The following is a 21748-nucleotide window of genomic DNA, read 5'->3' on the forward strand; positions in this document are numbered from 1 at the left end:
TTTTTTTGTTAGGGAGTTATAAGGGTTAAAAGTTGACCAGCAATTTCTCATTTTTACTACACCATTTTTTTTTAGGGACCACATCACATTTGAAGTCATTTTGAGGGGTCTATATGATGGAAAATAATGAAGTGTGACACCATTCTAAAAACTACACCCCTCAAGGTTCTCAAAATCAAATTCAAGAAGTTTATTAACCCTTTATGTGCTTCACAGGAACTGAAACAATGTGGAAGGAAAAAATGAACATTTAACTTTTTTTTGCAAACATCTTAATTCAGAACCATTTTTTTTATTTTCACAAGTGTAAAAACAGAAATGTAACCATAAATTTTGTTGTGCAATTTCTCCTGAATACGCCAATACCCCATATGTGGGGGTAAACCACTTTTTGGGCGCACCGCAGAACTTAGAAGTGAAGGAGCGCCGTTTGACTTTTTCAATGCAGAATTGGCTGGAATTGAGATCGGATGCCATGTCACGTTTAGAGAGCCCCTGATGTGCCTAAACAGTGGAAACTCCCCACAAGTGACACCATTTTGGAAACTAGACTCCTTAAGGAACTTATCTAGATGTGTGGTGAGCACTTTGAACCCCCAAGAGCTTCACAGAAGTTTATAACGTAGAGCCGTGAAAAAAAAAAATCGCATTTTTTCTACAAAAATGATCTTTTTGCCCACAAATTTTTATTTTCACAAGGGTAACAGGAGAAATTCGACCACAAAAGTTGTTGTGCAATTTCTCCTGAGTACGCTGATACCCAACATGTGGGGGTAAACCACTGTTAGGGCGCACCGCAGAGCTTGGAAGAGAAGGAGTGCCGTTTTACTTTTTCAATGTAGAATTGGCTGAAATTGAGATTGGACGCCATGTCGCGTTTGGAGAGCCCCTGATGTGCCTAAACAGTGGAAACCCCCCACAAGTGACACCATTTTGGAAACTAGACCCCTTAAGGAACTTATCTAGATGTGTGGTGAGCACTTTGAACCCCCATGTGCTTCACAGAAGTTTATAACGTAGAGCTGTGAAAAAAAAAAATCACATTTTTTCTACAAAAATGATCTTTTTGCCCACAAATTTTTATTTTCACAAGGGTAACAGGAGAAATTAGACCATTAAAGTTGTTTTGCAATTTCTCCTGAGTACGTCGATACCCAATATGTGGGGATAAACCACTGTTTGGGCGCACTGCAGAGCTTGGAAGAGAAAGAGTGCCGTTTTACTTTTTCAATGTAGAATTGGCTGGAATTGAGATCGGACGCCATGTCGCGTTTGGAGAGCCCCTGATGTGCCTAAACAGTAGAAATCCCCCACAAGTGAAACCATTTTGGAAACTAGACCCCCCATGGAACTTATCTAGATGTGTGGTGAGAACTTTGAATGCCCAAGTGCTTCACAGAAGTTTATAATGCAGAGTCGTGAAAATAAAAAATATTTTTTTTCCACAAAAAAGATATTTAGCCCCCAAGTTTTTATTTTTAAAGGGTAACAAGAATTATTGGACCCCAAAAGTTGTTGTCCAATTTGTCCTGAGTATGCTGGTACCCCATATGTGGGGGTAAACCGCTGTTTGGGCGCATGGCAGAGATCGGAAGGGAAGGAGCGCCTTTTTGGAATGCAGACTTTGATAGAATGGTCTGTGGGCATTATGTTGCGATTGCAGAGCCCCTGATGTACCTAAACTGTAGTAACCCCCCACAAGTGACCCCATTTTGGAAACTAGACCCCCCAAGGAACTTATCTAGATGTGTGGTGGGAACGTTGAATGCCCAAGTGCTTCACAGAAGTTTAGAATGCAGAGTCGTGAAAATAAAAAATATTTTTTTTTTCACAAAAAAGATATTGTAGCCCCCAAGTTTTTATTTTCACAAGGGTAACAGGAGAAATTTGACCACTAAAGTTGTTGTCCAATTTATCCTGAGTATGCTGATGCCCCATATGTGGGGGTAAACTACTGTTTGGGTGCACGGCAGAGCTCGGAAGGGAAGGAGCGCCGTTTTGGAATGCAGACTTAGATAGAATGGTCTGCGGGCGTTATGTTGCGTTTGCAGAGCCCCCGATGTACCTAAACAGTAGTAACCCCCCACAAGTGACCCCGTTTTGGAAACTAGACCCCCCAAGGAACTTATATAGATGTGTGGTGAGAACTTTGAATGCCCAAGTGCTTCACAGAAGTTTATAATGCAGAGTCATAAAAAAATATATATATATTTTTCCACAAAAAAGATTTTGTAGCCCCCAAGTTTTTATTTTTACAAGGGTAACAAGAGAAATTGGACACCAGAAGTTGTTGTCCAATTTATCCCGAGTACGCTGATGCCCCATATGTGGGGGTAACCCACTGTTTGGGCGCACGGCAGAGCTCAGAAGGGAGGGAGCACCATTTGACTTTTTGAGCGCAAAATTGGCTGTCGTGTTTGGAGACCCCCTGCTGTACCCCCAATTCTAGCTCCAACCCTAACCCCAACACACCCCTAACCCTAATCCCAACCTGATCCATAATCGTAATCACTAACCCTAACCATAATCACAACCCTTACCCCAAAACAACCCTAATGTCAACCCTAACCATAACCCTAATCAAAATCCTAAATCCAACACACCCCTAATCCTAATCTCAACCCTAACCTCAAACCTAACCCTAATCCCAATACCCCCCTAATCACAACCCTAACCTTAACCCTAATCCCAAACCTAACCCTAATCCCAAGCGTAACCCTAATGCCAACCCTAACCCTAATACCAACCCTAATCCAAACCCTAACCCTAATCCCAACTCTAACCCTAACTTTAGCCCCAACCCTAGCCCTAACTTTAGCCCTAACCCTAGCCCTAAGGCTACTTTCACACTTGCGTCGTTTGGCATCCGTCGCAATCCGTAGTTTTGGACAAGAAACGGATCCTGCAAATGTGCCCGCAGGATGCGTTTTTTGCCCATAGACTTGTATTGTCGACGGATCGTGACGGATGGCCACTAGGGTTGAGCGACCTTCACTTTTATAGGATCGGGTCGGGTTTCACGAAACCCGACTTTTGGAAAAGTCGGGTCGAGTGAAATCGGCCGATCCTATAAAAAAGTCGGGGTCGGGGTCGGCCGAAACTCGAAACCCAATGCAGTGCATTGGGTTTCCATGGTTCCCAGGGTCTGAAGGAGCGGAAACTCTCCTTCAGGCCCTGGGATCCATATTTAAGTGTAAAATATAGAATTAAAATAAAAAATATCCTTATACTTACCCTCTGACGCGCCCTGGTACTAACCGGGAACCTTCCTTCCTTAGAATCAGCCTTCCAGGACCTTCGGTGACGTCGCGGGTGACGTCGCGGCTTGTGATTGGCCGCGCGGCCGCCCATGTGACCGCTCGCGCGGCCAATCACAAGCCGCGACGTCACCCGCGACGTCACCGAAGGTCCTGGAAGGGCTGATTCTTAGGAAGGAAGGCTGTCGGAAGGAAGCAGGCCGCTTCCGAGGGTGAGTATATTCCTATTAGGTATATACTCACCCTCGGAAGCGCCCTGCTTCCTTCCGACAGCCTTCCTTCCTAAGAATCAGCCCTTCCAGGACCTTCGGTGACGTCGCGGGTGACGTCGCGGCTTGTGATTGGCCGCGCGAGCGGTCACATGGGCGGCCGCGCGGCCAATCACAAGCTGCGACGTCACCGCGACGTCACGGCAAGGTCCTAGAAGCGTGGATTCGAAGGAGGAAGGCTGCCGGTTAGTACCAGGGCGCGTCAGAGGGTAAGTATTGCAATATTTTTTATTTTAATTCTATATTTTACACTTTAATCTGAATTCCGATACCAATTCCCGATATCTTAAACATATCGGGAATCGGGATCGGAATTCCGATTCCAGATTCAAAAGATCGCCGACTTCATGGCCGACCCCCCACTGGGGTCGGGTCGGGTTTCATGAAACCCGACCTTGCCAAAAGTCTGCGACTTTTGAACAATTTCGACCCGTTTCGCTCAACCCTAATGGCCACACGTCGCGTCCATCGTGCACTGGATCAGTTGTGTTTTGGCGGACTGTCGGCACAAAAAACATTCAATGAAACGTTTTTTTGTACGTCGCATCCGCCATTTCTGACCGCACATGCGTGGCCGTAAGTCCGCCCCCTCCTCCCCAGGACATAGATTGGGCAGCGGATGCGTTGAAAAACTACAGCCGCTGCCCATGTTGTGCACAATTTTCACAAAGTGCGTCGGTATGTCAGTCCGACGCATTGCGACGGCCCCGTACCGACGTAAGTGTGAAAGAAGCGTAACCCTAAATTTAGCCCCAACCCTAACCCTAAATTTAGCCCCAACCCTAACCCTAAATTTAGCCCCAACCCTAGCCCTAACCCTAACCCTAGCCCTAACCCTAGCCCTAACCCTAGCCCTAACCCTAACCCTAGCCCTAACCCTAGCCCTAACCCTAGCCCTAACCCTAACCCTAGCCCTAACCCTAGCCCTAGCCCTAACCCTAGCCCTAACCCTAACCTTAACCCTAATTTTAGCCCCAACTGCTGCTCTCCTGCCGGCCAGCAGATGGAGACAGATGGCGGGCGCACTGCGCATGCGCCCGCCATTTTCTTTTGCCGGCGGCCAGGAGGAGCAGCAGGAGGATCCAGGGACACAGGTGAGTATGATAGGGTCCCCGAATCCCCCTATTTCTCTGTCCTCTGATGTGCGATCACCTCAGAGGACAGAGAATTACACTTTCCTTTTTTTTTTTTTTTGCGGTCGCCGGTAAACAGTTAACCCCTTCCCGACCTTTGACGCAGCGTATGCGTCATGAAAACCCGTGCCAATCCGACCTGTGACACAGCATATGCGTCATGGCCGGATTGGGCTCCTGCAGGCCGGGTGAAAGGGTTAACTCCCATTTCACCCGATCTGCAGGGACAGAGGGAGTGGTCGTTTAGCCCAGGGGGGGGTGGCTTCACACCCCGTGGCTATGATCGCTCTGATTGGCTGTTGAAAGTGAAACTGCCAATTAGAGCGACTAAAAAACTGGTGAAATATTACAATCCAGCCATGGCCGATGCTGTAATATCATCGGCCATGGCTGGAAACACTTTTGTGCCCCAACCCCACCCCACCGATCGCCCCCCCAGCCCTCCGATCTGTGGTCCGCTCCCCTCCATCCTGTGCTCCGCTCCCCCGTCCTCCTGTCCGCTCCCCCCGTGCTCCAATCCACCCCCCCTGCACACCGATCCACCCCCCCGCACACCGATCCACCCGCCCGCACACCGATCCACCCGCCCGCGCTGCGATCCACCCCCCCCCGTGCTCCGACGCACCCCCCCTGTGCCCTGGTCTCCCCCCCTTATACTTACCGAGCCTCTCGGGGTCCGTCCGTCTTCTTTCCTGGGCGCCGCCATGTTCCAAAATGGCAGGCGCATGCGCAGTGCGCCCGCCGAATCTGCCGGCCGGCAGATTCGTTCCAATGTGAATTTTGATCACTGTGATAAAACCTATCGCAGTGATCAAAATAAAAAAAACAGTAAATGACCCCCCCCTTTGTCCCCCATAGGTAGGGACAATAATAAAATAAAGAATTTTTTTTTTTCCCACTAAGGTTGGAGTTAGAACTAGGGTTAGGGTTAGGGGTAGGGTTAGGGGTAGGGTTAGGGGTAGGGTTAGGGGTAGGGTTAGGGTTAGGGTTTCGGTATGTGCACACGTATTCTGGTCCTCTGCGAATTTTTCCGCAGCGGATTTGATAAATCCACAGTGCTAAACCGCTGCGGATTTATGGCGGATTTACCACGGTTTTCCTGCACATTTCACTGCAGTTTTACAACTGTGATTTTCTATTGGAGCAGTTGTAAAACCGCTGTGGAATCCGCAGAAAGAAGTGACATGCTGCGGAATGTAAACCGCTGCGTTTCCGTGCAGTTTTTCCACAGCATGTGTACAGCGATTTTTGTTTCCCATAGGTTTACATTGAAAAATGGGAAAAATGGGAAACTGCTGCGGATCCGCAGCATTTTCCGCAGCGTGTGCACATACCTTTAGAATTAGGCTATGTGCACACGGTGCGGATTTGGCTGCGTATCCGCAGCAGTGTTCCATCAGGTTTACAGTACCATGTAAACATATGGAAAACCAAATCCGCTGTGCCCATGGTGCGGAAAATACCGCGCGGAAACGCTGCGTTGTATTTTCCGCAGCATGTCAATTCTTTGTGCGGATTCCGCAGCGTTTTACACCTGATCCTCAATAGGAATCCGCAGGTGAAATCCGCACAAAAAACACTGGAAATCCGCGGTAAATACGCAGGTAAAACGTAGTGCCTTTTACCCGCGGATTTTTAAAAAATAGTGCGGAAAAATCTCACACGAATCCGCAACGTGGGCACATAGCCTTAGGGTTAGGGTTGGGTTGGAATTAGGGTTGTGGTTAGGGTTAGGGGTGTGTTGGGGTTAGGGTTGTGGTTAGGGGTGTGTTGAGGTTAGGGTTGTGATTAGGGTTACGGCTACAGTTGAGATAAGGGTTAGCGGTGTGTTGGCGTTAGAATTGAGGGGTTTCCACTGTTTAGGCACATCAGGGGGTCTCCAAACGCAACATGGCGCCACCATTGATTCCAGCCAATCTTTTATTCAAAAAGTCAAATGGTGCTCCCTCCCTTCCGAGCCCCGACGTGTGCCCAAACAGTGGTTTACCCCCACATATAGGGTACCAGCATAGTCAGGACAAACTGCGCAACAATTACTGGGGTCCAATTTTTCCTGTTACCCTTGAGAAAATAAAAAATTGCTTGCTAAAACATCATTTTTGAGGAAAGAAAAATGATTTTTTATTTTCACGGCTCTGCGTTGTAAACGTCTGTGAAGCACTTGGGGGTTCAAAGTGCTCACCACATATCTAGATAAGTTCCTTGGGGGGTCTAGTTTCTAAAATGGGGTCACTTGTGGGGGGTTTCTACTGTTTAGGCACACCAGGGGCTCTGCAAACGCAACGTGATGCCCGCAGACCATTCCATCAAACTCTGCATTTCAAAAGTCACTACTTCCCTTCTGAGCCCCGACGTGTGCCCAAACAGTGGTTTACCCTCACACATGGGTTATCAGCGTACTCAGGAGAAACTGGACAACAACTTTTGGGGTCCAATTTCTCCTGTAACCCTTGGGAAAATTAAAAAATTCTGGGCTAAAAAATTATTTTTGAGGAAATACTGCTCTGTGTTATAAACTTCTGTGAAGCACTTGGGGGTTCAAAGTGCTCACCTCACATCTAGATAAGTTCCTTTCGGGGTCTAGTTTCCAAAATGGGGTCACTTGTGCGGGTTTCTACTGTTTAGCCACATCAGGGGCTCTGCAAACGCAACGTGACGCCCGTAGAGCATTCCATCAAAGTCTGCATTTCAAAACTTCACTACTTCACTTCCGAGCCCCGGCATGTGCCCAAACAGCAGTTTACCCCCACATATGGGGTATCACCGTACTCAGGAGAATCTGGACAACAAATATTGGGGTCAAATTTCTCCTGTTACCCTTGGGAAAATAAAAAATTGCGGGCTAAAAAATCATTTTTGAGAAAAGAATTTTTTTTTTTTATTTTCATGGCTCTGCGTTATAAACTTCTGTGAAGCACTTGAGGGTTCAAAGTGCTCATCACACATCTAGATTAGTTCCTTTGGAGGTCTAGTTTCCAAAATGGTGTTATTTGTGGGGGATCTCCAATGTTTAGGCACACAAGAGCTCTCCAAACGCGACATGGTGTCCGCTAATGATTGGAGCTAATTTTCCATTTAAAAAGCCAAATGGCGTGCCTTCCCTTCCGAGCCCTGCCATGCGCCCAAACAGTGCTTTACCCCCACATATGGGGTATCTGCGTACTCAAGACAAACTGGACAACAACATTTATGGTCCAATTTCTCCTATTACCGTTGGCAAAATAGGAAATTCCAGGCTAAAAAAATCATTTTTGAGGAAAGAAAAATTATTTTTTATTTTCATGGCTCTGCGTTATAAACTTCTGTGAAGCACCTGGGGGCTTAAAGTGCTCAGTATGCATCTAGATAAGTTCCTTCGGGGGTCTAGTTTCCAAAATGGGGTCACTTTTGGGGGAGCTCCAATGTTTAGGCACACAGGGTCTCTCCAAACGCGACATGGTGTCCGCTAACGATGGAGATAATTTTTCATTCAAAAAGTCAAATGGCGCTCCTTCCCTTCCGAGCCTTACCATGTGCCCAAACAGTGGTTTACCCCCACATGTGAGGTATCGGTGCACTCAGGAGAATTTGCCCAACAAATCTTAGGATCCATTTTATCCTGTTGCCCATGTGAAAATGAAAAAATTGAGGCTAAAATAATTTTTTTGTGAAAAAAAGTACTTTTTCATTTTTACGGATCAATTTGTGGGGCACCTGGGGCTTTAAAGTGCTCACTATGCATCTAGATAAGTTCCTTGGGGCGTCTAGTTTCCAAAATGGGGTCACTTGTGGGGGAGCTCCAATTTTTAGGCACACGGGGGCTCTCTAAATGTGACATGGTGTCCGCTAAAGAGTGCAGCCAATTTTTCATTCAAAAAGTCAAATGGCGCTCCTTCCCTTCCAAGCCCTGCCGTGCGCCCAAACAGTGGTTTACCCCCACATATGAAGTATCAGCGTACTCAGGACAAATTGGACAACAACTTTTGTGGTTCAGTTTCTCCTTTTACCATTGGGAAAATAAAAAAATTGTTGCTGAAAGATCATTTTTGTGACTAAAAAGTGAAATGTTCATTTTTTCCTTCCATGTTGCTTCTGCTGCTGTGAAGCACCTGAAGGGTTAATAAACTTCTTGAATGTGGTTTTGTGCACCTTGAGGGGTGCAGTTTTTAGAATGGTGTCACTTTTGGGTATTTTCAGCCATATAGACCCCTCAATCTGACTTCAAATGTGAGGTGGTCCCTAAAAAAAATGGTTTTGTAAATTTCGTTGTAAAAATGAGAAATCGCTGGTCAAATTTTAACCCTTATAACTTCCTAGCAAAAAAAAAATGTTGTTTCCAAAATTGTGCTGATGTAAAGTATACAAGTGGGAAATGTTATTTATTAACTATTTTGTGTCACATAACTCTCTAGTTTAACAGAATAAAAATTCAAAATGTGAAAATTGCGAAATTTTTGAAATTTTCGCCAAATTTCCGTTTTTATCACAAATAAACACAGAATTTATTGACCTAAATTTACCACTAACATGAAGCCCAATATGTCACGAAAAAACAATCTCAGAACCGCTAGGATCCATTGAAGCGTTCCTGAGTTATTACCTCATAAAGGGACACTGGTCAGAATTGCAAAAACCGGCAAGGTCTTTAAGGTCAAAATAGGCTGGGTCATGAAGGGGTTAATTACCGGCGATCGCAAAATATGGGTCGGTAAAACCGACCCCGATCATGCTCTTTGGGTCTCGGCTACCCCTGGCAGCCGAGACCCCAAAGATTCTCGCGGGAGCCACGAGGAGCACCGGGGGAGATAGGTGAGTATTGGGGGGCTACCTGGGACCCCTTTTCTCTGTCCTCCGATGTGCGATCACATCGGAGGACAGAGAAATTAAAAAGAGATCGCGTTTTTTGTTTTTTTTTGCGATCGCCGGTAAACGGTTAATTACCGGCGATCGCAAATGCGGGGTGGGTAAAAAAAAACCCCGAATCATGTTCTCTGGGGTCTCTGCTACCCCCGGCAGCCGAGACCCCGGAGAAAATCCGACTCTGGGGGGCGCTATTTACTTTTTCCACAGCGTCGTTAATTAACGGCGCTGTGGTTTAAGTACCCTTAGCGGCCGCCGTTAAAAGGCATATCGGCGGTCGCTAAGGGGTTAAACTTCCTGATGCTTTCCCTTCTAAAAAAATTCTGTCAATAAAGCATAAAAACATTATTGCTGCAGCTCTTTATCAGAATACCTGCTGTGACTTAGTGAACTTTTGTCAGTTTCCTTAGTTATGCGAGGAATGATTGCAACACTCTTGTAACATCTGTGAAAGTCCAGCATTTGCAGATAGCATAATCCTGAGGAAGTTTTGCAAGCAAATTTTCCATAAAAAAAGTTCACAAATAACATGCATTACATCTAGATATCTGCATATAAAAAGGGTCCAAGTTACAGTACATAGCTTGTCCTTAATTTGAAAACACCAAACACCTATATTAGATGCATCCACTACACAGAATTTTCACTAAGGTAAGCTATTTTTTCTGTTATCCTCTCATTATGCACGTATAAAAAGGTAATAATCAAGATGTTAGCCATTTTATAGGGTGGGATAAGGTTCACTTTTTAAAAAATGTGCTCTGAGTTATGAGGTAGTTTTATGATTTTGCATTGAGAGGAATTAATAATATATGATATTATATTGTACTGCATTCAATATGTGATATTAATAAGAATCTGTTAATAAGTTTATTCCCCTTACACCACATACAATTGTGCTCAAAAGTTTACATACCCTGGAAGAATTTTTGCTTTCTTGGCTTTTTTCAGAGAATATTAATGATAATAACATCAAACCTTTTTCTCCACTCATGGTTAGTGGTTGGGTGCAGCCATTTATTGTCAAACTACTGTGTTTTCTCTTTTTAAATCATAATGACAACCCCAATTATCCAAATGACCCTGATCAAAAATTGACATACCCCATTTCTTAATACCGTGTATTGCCCCCTCTAACATCAATGACAGCTTAAAGTCTTTTGTGGTAGTTGTGGATGAGGCTCTTTATTTTCTTAGATGGTAAAGCTGCCCACTCTTCTTGGCAAAAATATTCCAGTTCCTTTAAATTCCTGGGCTATTTAGCATGAACTGCACACTTGAGATCTCCCCAGAGTGGCTCAATGATATTGAAGTCAGAAGACTGAGATAGCCACTTCAGAACCTTCACTTTGCTGTAGCCAATGACAGGTGGACTTGGGCTTGTGTTTTGAATGTTGGAACGTCCAAGTACATCCCATGTGCAGCTTCTGGGCTGATGAGTGCAAATTTGCCTCCAGTATTTGCTGCTAACTAGTGTTGAGTGATACCTTCCGATATTTGAAAGTATCGGATGGTATCGGCCGATATCCAAAAAATATCGGATATCGCCGATACCGATACCCGATACCAATGCAAGTCAATGGGACACAAATATCGGAATGTATCCTGGATGGTTCCCAGGGTCCGAAGGAGAGGAAACTCTCCTTCAGGCCCTGGGATCCAAATTAATGTAAAAATTAAAGAATAAAAATAAAAAATATGGATATACTCACCCCTCCGGAGGACCCTGCGAGCGTCTCCCTCCGTTCATAAGAATGCAGAGAGTGAAGGACCTTCGATGACGTCGCGGTCAGGTGACCGGTCACCTGACCGCTCACGTGACCGTGACGTCATCGAAGGTCCTTCACTCACTGCATTCTTAGGAACAGAGGCAGACGCTTGCAGCGGTGACAGCCAGGGTTCGCCGGAGGGGTGAGTATATCCATATTTTTATTTTTATTCTTTATTTTTTACATTAATATGGATCCCAGGGCCTGAAAGAGAGTTTCCTCTCCTCCAGACCCTGGGAACCACACGCACCGCACACGCCGAAGATGACTAGGAACTTCTGATTCCGATTTCCAATATCACAAAAATATCGGAACTCGGTATTGGAATTCCGATACAGCAAATATCGGCCGATACCCGATACTTGTAGTATCGGAATGCTCAACACTATTGCTAACATGCTGCATTCATTCTTCCTTCAACTGGGACCAAATTTCTGTTGTCTTTGTAGCTCACACATCCCCAAAACAACAGCGCTCCACCTCCATGCATTACAATAGGAATGATGTTTCTTTCATCATACACCTTGTTGACCTCTCTCCAAATGTAACGTTTATGGTTGTGGCCAAAAAGTTCAGTTTTAGTCTCATAATTGCAAATTATGTTTTGAGGCTTGTCTCTGTGCTGTTTTGCATATTGTAGGCGAGATACTTTGTGGCATTTGCACAGTAATGGCTTTCTTCTGGCCATTTTTCTTCCAGTGCCTCCTTATTTTGCATTTTGAAACAGCCACACTGCTAGCTTTCAGAGAGTCCTATATTTCAGCTCGTTATTTGTGGGTTTTTCTTTGCATCCCGAACAATTTTCCTGGCAATTGTGGGCGACATTTTTGTTGGTCTATCTGACCATGGTTTTCTTTTAACTGAGCCTGTGATTTTCCATTTGTTAATCACAGTTTGAACATTGCTGACTGGCATTATAATTTCCTATGATATCTTTCTGTATCCCTTTCCTGTTTTATACAGTTTAAATACCTTTTCCTGCAGATCTATTGATAATTCTTTTTCTTACTCCATGACTCACAATACAAAAACATCAGTGGCTGGATGAAAGTTGCAAGAGTCTGTCTGGATCCCAGAAACTCACTCAGCTTTTTTGCACACACTGATTGCAAGCAAACAGGTCACAGGTGAGGATGTTACCTTTAGTAGCCATTCAAACCCATTTGTGGCAAGTTTTGGTGTTATCATTCATATTTTCTGAAAAAAAGCCAAGAAAGCAAAAATTCTGCCGGGGAATGCAAACTTTTGAGCACCACTGTATATAGGAATACAGCTCTTTGAGATTTAAGTACATTTATATCATCTTTCTGTTGCTTTATTCTCAACAAATCAGTATCTGAATTCAAATACGAATGGGGCATTAATTGCTCACGGCATGATAGAGCGCTTCTCAACCAGCAGAAGCCTATTTTGCATGACTGATAGCTCTCTGTCTGTGATAGCACCCAAAGAATCCTCACATAGTGGCAATACCAACGAACAGGTAAATAATACAACAATAAGACCAAAGATTCAAAAATAGAATATAACTCCTTATAATATTGACACTGGTAGATGGTAATTGCTGTAATAGCCATAATAATGTGATGCTGCCAGCTAGATACAAAACTAAGAGGAAGATACGTAGCAAAGATATTTTACCAGTCAAATGGTGACCACAAAGAAATACTTGGTGTCGTGTCACCCCAACATGCATTTCGCAGCCAGCTTCTTCCGTGGGCTACGATGTGCTCCAGAACTGATTCACCCTGTGCACTTGTACCTATCCCCCTTGTGATTAAGTATATCCTGGCTTACCTCACTAATTGCTTGGTGTCCCTTTACGGTATTTTGCTTTTTAAAATGTGTTTTTAATGTTACACATTGAATAAAAAATTATTTTAATTGTAACTGTTTTACATCTCTTCCTATTCTCCCATTCTTCCTATTCTCCTATTCTTCCTATTTTTGCTGTTGCTATAACATAATGCTGAACAGCTAAAGGTATTACCGTATATACTCGAGTATAAGCCGAGATTTTCAGCCCATTTCTGTCAGTCCCCCTCTTGGTTTATACTCGAGTCATGCCCGGGGGTCGGCAGGGGAGGGAGAGCGGGGGCTGTCTAATTATACTTACCTACTCCCGGCGCGGTCCCTGCAGTCCCTGCTTCTTCCAGCGCTGCATCTTCTTCCTGTATTGAGCGGTCACATGGTACCGCTCATTACAGTCATCCCATAGAGGTGGAGTCGCATATTCATGACTGCAATGAGTGGTAGCTGTGACCGCTCAATACAGGAAGAAGATGCAGCGGTGGAAGAAGCAGGGACTGCATGGACCGTGCCAGGAGCAGGTAAGTATACAGGGAGGGGAGCGCTGTGCGATATTTACCTGCTCCTCGTTCCGGTGCAGCTCAGTCTCCAGCGTCCTCTGGCTGTGACGCTCAGGTCAGAGGGCACGGTGATGTAGTCAGGGCGCGCCCTCTGCTGAGCTTCAGTGCTGGAGACAGATAAGGAGGAGAGGAGCAGGTAAATATTGAAAGCGCCGGCGTCCTGAGTGAAGAGAGGCGAGTATGGGTTTTTTTTTTTATTGCAGCAGCATTATATATTGCACAGCTTTATATGGAGCATCTATGGGGCCATAATGAATGGTGCAGAGCATTATATGTGGCACAGCTTTATATGGAGCATCTATGGGGCCATAATGAACGGTGCAGAGCATTATATATGGGGCACAGCTTTATATGGAGCATCTATGGGGCCATAATGAACGGTATGGAGCATTATATATGGCACAGTTTTATATGGAGCATCTATGGGGCCATAATGAACGGTGCAGAGCATTATATATGGCACAGCTTTATATGGGGCCATAATGAACGGTGCAGAGCATTATATATGGCACAGCTTTATATGAAGCATCTATGGGGCCATAATGAACGGTGCAGAGCATTATATATGGCACAGCTTTATATGGAGCATCTATGGGGCCATAATGAACGGTATAGAGCATTATATATGGTACAGTTTTATATGGAGCATCTATTGGGCAATAATCAACGGTATGGGGCAATAATCAACGGTATGGAGCATTATATGTGGCACAGCTTTATATGAAGCATCTATGGGGCAATAATGAACGGTATGGAGCATCTATTTTTATTTTTGAAATTCACCGGTAGCTGCTGCATTTCCTACCCTAGGCTTATACTCAAGTCAATAAGTTTTCCCAGTTTTTTGTGGCAAAATTAGGGGGGTCGGCTTATACTCGGGTCGGCTTATACTCGAGTATATACGGTAAGTCAGAACAATCTTACCAGTTCTGATGGTGACTGTTATCCTGACTATAGATGAGCAAATATGTTCAGAAAACGATTGCCAAACATAAATTTGGCAAGAATATGGTACATTCAGATTCGTGATCGGTAACACGAGCATTTTTCTTAAAATCTGAAAAAGTCGGTAACATTCTGTAAAAGATGGAATAAAAGCCGGTAATTCATGTGCCGTGCTCAGTAAAATCACAGTGTGACAGGTTAGAATAGTATAGAATAGATATATACACATAGAATACATAGATATGTAGATGTCAGTGACACACACACACATTTTCTGTGTATATGTATATATATTACATAGAGAGATAGAAGAAAAGTTGACAATTCAGCAGCAGTGGTAGTGTAAAATCACAGCAGGAGAAGACAAGATAGAAGAGATGGATTATATACAGTAAATACAAATAGAATAGGTAGATATATAGATGTATGTGGCAAATACAATTAGTACAGTGTGTAGCTTACTGTACACGCATTTGATTAATAAAAGATAATTTTTCTGAAAAAAATGGAGTGGGCTCCCATGTAATTTTTGTAACTAGCAGAGGGAAAGCCAATATTTAATGCCTGGGAAGGGGGTAATACCCATGGAGCTTCCCAGTCTATTAATATCAGCTCACAGCTGTATACTTAGCCTTTACTGCCTATTAAAATGGGGGACCCTAAAAAAATGATGTAGGGTCCCCCTATAATAACCAGCAACAGCTATGCAGACAGCTTCGGGCTGATATTAATAGCCTAGGAATGGGCCATGAATACTGGCCCCCAAGGCTAAAAATATCAGCTCTCAGCCACCCAGGAAAAGGTGCATCTCTAAGATGTGCCAATTCTGGCACTTAGCCATACTCTTCCCAATTACCCTGTAGCGGTGGCAAGTGGGGTGATAGTTGGGGGGGTTGATGTCACCTTTGTATTGTCAGGTGACATCAAGCCATGAGGTTAGTAATGGAGAGGCGTCAATAAGACACAATCACAGAAGAAAATCCAGCTCACCACCTGCGGTTCCACACTTCTAGAGCACAGATAGAACCTGGGCAGGGTGCAACATCCAATGGAGAAAGCAAAAAAATCTTGCTCACAGATCCAATAAGTATTGTTTCTCCTTGCAGAGAGTGACATGTTAAGCATGTCGAGGTGAGGAGACTTAAAGCCGCAATGCTCCTCTGGGAAATATGCAAATTGTCCCTTCAGAGAGGAAGGGATTAGAACTCTAGTGCCACCTATTAGAAATAGCAATCCTAACAATCAATGTCGGTCGAGGGTGCATACTGCTGTGCGAGATGTGAGCACGTTGTGCATTTGGAAGCCCAGATTCTGGATCTAAATGTGCAACTGGCAACACTGAGATCCATTGACAACATGGAAAGGAGTCTTCTGCTCACTGAGCAGACGCTCAATGATATAGATGAGGTGGGGGATGATAGGATGGAGCTGCAGGACAGTGAAGTAGCAAGCTGGGTGACAGTTAGATGGCCGGGTAGAGGTAAGAGTGCCAGGGAGGCTAGTCCTGATCTGGCACACCCCAATAAGTTTGCTAAGCTGGCAGATGAGGGGGTGCCAGTACAGGGGTAGCACTGCTGCAGCCAGGCATGTCCTCTGAAAGCCAGAGGAGTGACTGCTCCAGTAAGGAGGGAAATAGGAGAGCAGCGCAGGCCAGACAGGTGCTGGTAGTGGGGGACTCAATTATTAGGGGAACAGATAGGGCAATCTGTCACAAAGATAGGGATCGTCAAACGGTGTGCTGCCTACCTGGCGCTCGAGTCCGACACATCGCTGATCGGGTGGACAGATTACTTGGAGGGGCTGGTGAGGACCCAGCGCTCATGGTGCACATTGGCACAAATGACAACGTTAGGGGTAGGTGGAAGGTCCTTAAAGATGATTTCAGGGAATTAGGCTGCAAGCTGAAAGCAAGGACCTCCAACATAGTATTTTCCGAAATACTGCCTGTAACACATGCCACGCCAGAAAGGCAACGAGAGATTAGGGAGGGTGATAAGTGGCTCAAGAATTGGTGTAGGAAAGAGGGGTTTGGGTTCCTGCAGAACTGGGCCGACTTCTCAGTTGGCTACAGGCTCTACGCTAGGGACGGGCTGCACCTCAATGGGGAAGGTGCAGCTGTGCTGGGGGAGAGAATGGCTAGAAGGTTGGAGGATTTTTTAAACTAGGGAATGGGGGGAGGGTATTCATTTTATAGGAGGGGAAGATAGTGCAGATAGAGAACTGGGCACAAATAAGGAAGATGGGGGTTGCGGTGGCATGGGGGGTGGGGTTAGAACAGTTAATAATTTAAGAAAGAATAGAGGTACAGAGAGGATCATCAAGTGCATGTATACTAATGCCAGAAGCCTTTCCAACAAAATGGACGAATTAGAATTAATGTTGTTGGAGCATAATTATGACATGTGTTATGTTCTGGTGGTAAGAACAAATAGTGGACCTGGTAGTTAGAGCACCAGAAAAGACCTGATAGCACATTAGAACAGGAAAAGCTCTGGGAAGTGGAACCTCTGCTGACCGCAATCCCTAATCCTATCACGCACACTAGAAATAGCCGTGGAGCGCTCCTATCATGACCTAGGCGCCTCGTCACAGCCTCAGAACTAGCTAGCCCTAGAGATAGGAAAAATGAGCCTATCTTGCCTCAGAGAAAATTCCCCAAAGGAAAAGGCAGCCCCCCACATATATTGACTTGAATAAGATGAAATCACAAACACAGAGATGAAATAGATTTAGCAAAGAGAGGCCCGTCTGTGTCCACAGTCTCTGGTAGAGTACTCTCTGGTACTCTACCAGAGACTGTGGACACAGACGGTCATCTCCAGCGTGGGTTACCTAGCCACTGCAGGCCCCACAATTTAGACGGACTTACATCTCTGTGCCCGTTGGCACTTTTTTCCATATGACTCCCCTGATGATTCTCCATGACCGGAGTTGAAACGCGTAGGGAGGAAGATTCTACGTTTCAAGAGGTTTTGGGACTCTTCCTTTACACATATTGGGTGGGCTGGTCCCTTAGAGCAAGGTCCATTTGGGGCCTGTCCTTGTCAGGACAGGAGTTACAGAGGGGTTACAGGGTAGACATACTACTTCAGCCCTGCCCCTCCTCATCTAATTGGATCTCTACTGTGTCGTACGGAAGTATACAGTGTCCGGCAGCTTGGGTGAGATCCAACCATTCTTTTTTATTGAGCACTGGTTCACCTGAGCACTTTGTATGTTTTTTTCGTTTGTGTCCTGTTGGATGTGCAGTTTTTAGCATTTAATATTAAAAGTTATGTTTTATTAGTGGATATCCTCCACAGCTGATTCTGTCTTGAGCCAGGGGGTATATATATGGTGTGTTTTTTGCACACTATTGCTTTTTCTGTTATTCCTTTATATAACTCCGCATAGCGGCGTGCTCAGGCACCGATAAATTGAACAATCGGCCCTTAGGAAACATACTACCAGGAATCAAATTAATTGCACAATCGCAATCCCTATGAGGAGGTAGGGCACTGGCTTTGGGCTCATCAAATACATCCTGATAATCCGACAAAATCTCCGGAATCTCAGAAGGAGTAGAAGACGAAATTGACAAAAAATGGAACATCACCATGTACCCCCTGGCAACCCCAGCTGGACACAGACATAGATTTCCAGTCCAATACTGGATTATGGACCTGTAGCCATGGTAACCCTAAAACGACCACATCATGCAGATTATGTAACACCAAAAAACGGATATCCTCCTGATGTGCAGGAGCCATGCACATGGTCAATTGGGTCCAGTACTGAGGCTTATTCTTGGCCAAAGGCGTAGCATCAATTCCTCTCAATGGAATAGGATGCTGCAAGGGCTCCAAGAAAAAACCACAGCGCCTAGCATACTCCAAGTCCATCAAATTCAGGGCAGCGCCTGAATCTACAAATGCCATAACAGAGTAGGAAGACAAAGAACAAATCAGAGTAACGGACAATAGAAATTTTGACTGTACCGTACCAATGGTGGCAGACCTAGCGAATCGCTTAGTGCGCTTAGGACAATCGGAGATAGCATGAGTGGAATCCCCACAGTAAAAACACAGCCCATTCCGACATCTGTGTTCCTGCCGTTCAGCTCTGGTCAAAGTCCTATCACACTGCATAGGCTCAGGCCCATGCTCAGATAGTACCGCCAAATGGTGCACAGTTTTACGCTCACGCAAGCGCCGATCGATCTGAATTGCCAAAGACATAGACTCATTCAGACCAGCAGGCATAGGAAATCCCACCATGACATCTTTAAGGGCTTCAGAGAGACCCTTTCTGAAGATTGCTGCCAGGGCACATTCATTCCACTGAGTGAGCACAGACCACTTTCTGAACTTCTGACAATATATCTCTGCTTCATCCTGACCCTGACTCAGAGCCAACAGTGTTTTCTCAGCATGCTCTACAGAGTTAGGTTCGTCATAAAGCAATCCGAGTGCCAGGAAAAACGCATCCACATCACGCAATGCCGGATCTCCTTGCGCAAGGGAAAATGCCCAGTCTTGAGGGTCACTACGTAACAAATAAATAATGATCCTTACTTGTTGAGCAGGATCACCTGAGGAGCGAGGTTTCAAAGCTAGAAACAATTTACAATTATTTTTGAAATTCAAAAACTTAGATCTTTCACCAAAAAATAAATCAGGAATTGGAATCTTAGGCTCTGACATCGGATTCTGAACCACAAAATCTTGGATGTTTTGTACCCTTGTAGTGAGATTATCCATCCAAGAGGACAGACCTTGAATGTCCATGTCCACAGCTGTGTTCTGAACCACCCAGAGGTAAAGGGGAAAAGTGAGACAGAACACGCTGCAAAGAAAAAAAAAATGGTCTCAGAGCTTCACTTATCCCTCTATTGAGATGCATCAATACTTTTGGCCAGCTGTACTGTTATGTTCTGGTGGTTAGAACAAATAGTGGACCTGGTAGTTAGAGCACCAGAAAAGACCTGATAGCACATTAGAACAGGACAAGCTCTGGGAAGTTGAACCTCTGCTGACCGCAATCCCTAATCCTATCACACACACTAGAAATAGCCGTGGAGCGCTCCTATCATGACCTAGGCGCCTCGTCACAGCCTCAGAACTAGCTAGCCCTAGAGATAGGAAAAATGAGCCTATCTTGCCTCAGAGAAAATTCCCCAAAGGAAATGGCAGCCCCACACATATATTGACTGTGAGTAAGATGAAATCACAAACACAGAGATGAAATAGATTTAGCAAAGAGAGGCCCGACTTACTAAACAGACAGAAGATAGGAAAGGTCACTTTGCAGTCAGCAAAAAACCCTACAAAAAGCCACACAGAGAGTGCAGGGAAAAATACCATCCGCACCGACTAACGGAGCGGAGGCGCCCCTCTGCATCCCAGAGCTTCCAGCAAGCAAGGCAAAATTCACATAAGCATGCTGGACAGAAAAAATAGCAAACAAGAAAAAAGCAAAGCGAAACTTAGCTTTTGCTGGAGGAAACAGGTAACCAGGAAGATCCAGGAGTGAACTAGACCAATGCTACAACATTGACAGCTGGCATCGGACAAGGATCCAAGTGGAGTTAAATAGAGCAGCCCACTAACGAATTAGCCTCGTCACCTGTAGAAGGAAACTCAGAAACACCCACAGGCATCAGAGAAAGTCCACGGACAGAACCAGCCGAAGTACCATTCATGACCACAGGAGGGAGCCCGAAAACAGAATTCACAACAGACAAGGTGGGGATATCTGAAACGTGGCTGGATGAGAGCCATGACTGGGCTGTTAACTTGCAGGGTTATAGTCTGTTCAGAAATGACCAAATGGATAGGCGAGGGGGAGGGGTGTGTCTATATGTAAAATCGTCCTTAAAACCCCTCCGGCGTGATAATATAGGCGAATCTAATGAAAATGTAGAGTCCCTGTGGGTGGAGATAAGGGGAGGATGAAAAAATAATAAATTACTGATAGGGATTTGTTATAAATCTCCAAAAATAATGGAAGCAATGGAGAATATCCTCGTAAAGCAAATAGATGAAGCTGTGACTCAAGGGGAAGTCATTATTATGGGGGACTTCAACTACCTAGATTGGGGAACAGAAACCTGCAGTTCCGGCAAAGGTAATCGGTTTTTGACAACTACGAGAGACAATTACCTTTCACAACTGGTTCAGGACCCAACAATAAGCAGGGCACTGCTAGACCTAATATTAACCAACAGGCCAGACCGCATATCAAATATAAGGGTTGGGGTTCACTTGGGGAATAGTGATCACTAGGGTTGAGCGACTTTTACTTTTTTAGGGTCGAGTCGGGTTTCGCGAAACCCGACTATCTCTAAAGTCGAGTCGAGTGAAATCGGCCGATTATGGCGAAAAGTCGGGGATCGACCGAAACACGAAACCAAATGCAATGTCAATGGGATTTTTTTTTTTGGTTTTTATTTTTGATTTATTTATTTATTTTTTTTTTTCCCTCTCCCTCTCCCTCTCTCTCTCCCCTCCGTCCCTGAACAGAAAAGCTGGTGTTACACATTGCAAATCGCTACTGTGCACAATCGACAAAATGACGATAGGCATCCACGCCCCTAAGACCTATGTCATCACTCTGCCCACGCTCCTTCGTTGGCTGAAAAAATGGCGCCAAGCGCGTCATACGAAACGCGACTTTGGCGCGAAAGTCGAGTACCGCATGGCTGACCCCACACAGGAATCGGGTTTCATGAAACCCGACTTTGCCAAAAGTCGGCGACTTTTGAAAATGAACGATCCGTTTCGCTCAACCCTAGTGATCACAAAATAATACGTTTTTCATGTATCCTTTAATAAGATGTGTAGTAGAGGGGTTACAAGGACACTAAACTTCAGGAGGACAAATTTCCAACAGATGAGAGAGGATCTTGGTGCAATTAACTGGGACGATATCCTGAGACATAAAAATACACAAAGAAAATGGGAGACATTTATTAGCATCCTGGATAGGACCTGTGCACAGTATATACAGTATGGGAATAAACATACTAGAAATAGGAGGAAACCAATATGGCTAAATAAAGCTGTAAGGGGCGCAATAAGTGACAAAAAGAAAGCATTTAGAGAATTAACCCCTTTCTGCCATTGGACGTAATATTCCGTCCATGTGGGGTGGGCCTTAATTCCCAAGGACGGAATATTACGTCCAGCG

General features: G+C 44.9%; 1 protein-coding gene across 1 annotated transcript in view; it reads left to right on the forward strand.

The window, feature by feature from the left end:
* Nucleotides 1–10039: 10039 nt before the first annotated feature.
* Nucleotides 10040–21748, forward strand: part of LOC138666799 (collagen alpha-1(I) chain-like) — a 104512-nt gene continuing 92803 nt past the window's right edge. The window contains exon 1 of the mRNA XM_069754973.1: nucleotides 10040–10149. Coding sequence (XP_069611074.1) covers nucleotides 10120–10149 — 30 coding nt within the window. The 5' untranslated portion in view covers nucleotides 10040–10119. The remainder of the gene's footprint in view (nucleotides 10150–21748) is intronic.

This window comes from Ranitomeya imitator, chromosome 2 (assembly GCF_032444005.1).
Source record: "Ranitomeya imitator isolate aRanImi1 chromosome 2, aRanImi1.pri, whole genome shotgun sequence".
In the NCBI taxonomy this organism is placed as follows: Eukaryota; Metazoa; Chordata; class Amphibia; order Anura; family Dendrobatidae; genus Ranitomeya; species Ranitomeya imitator.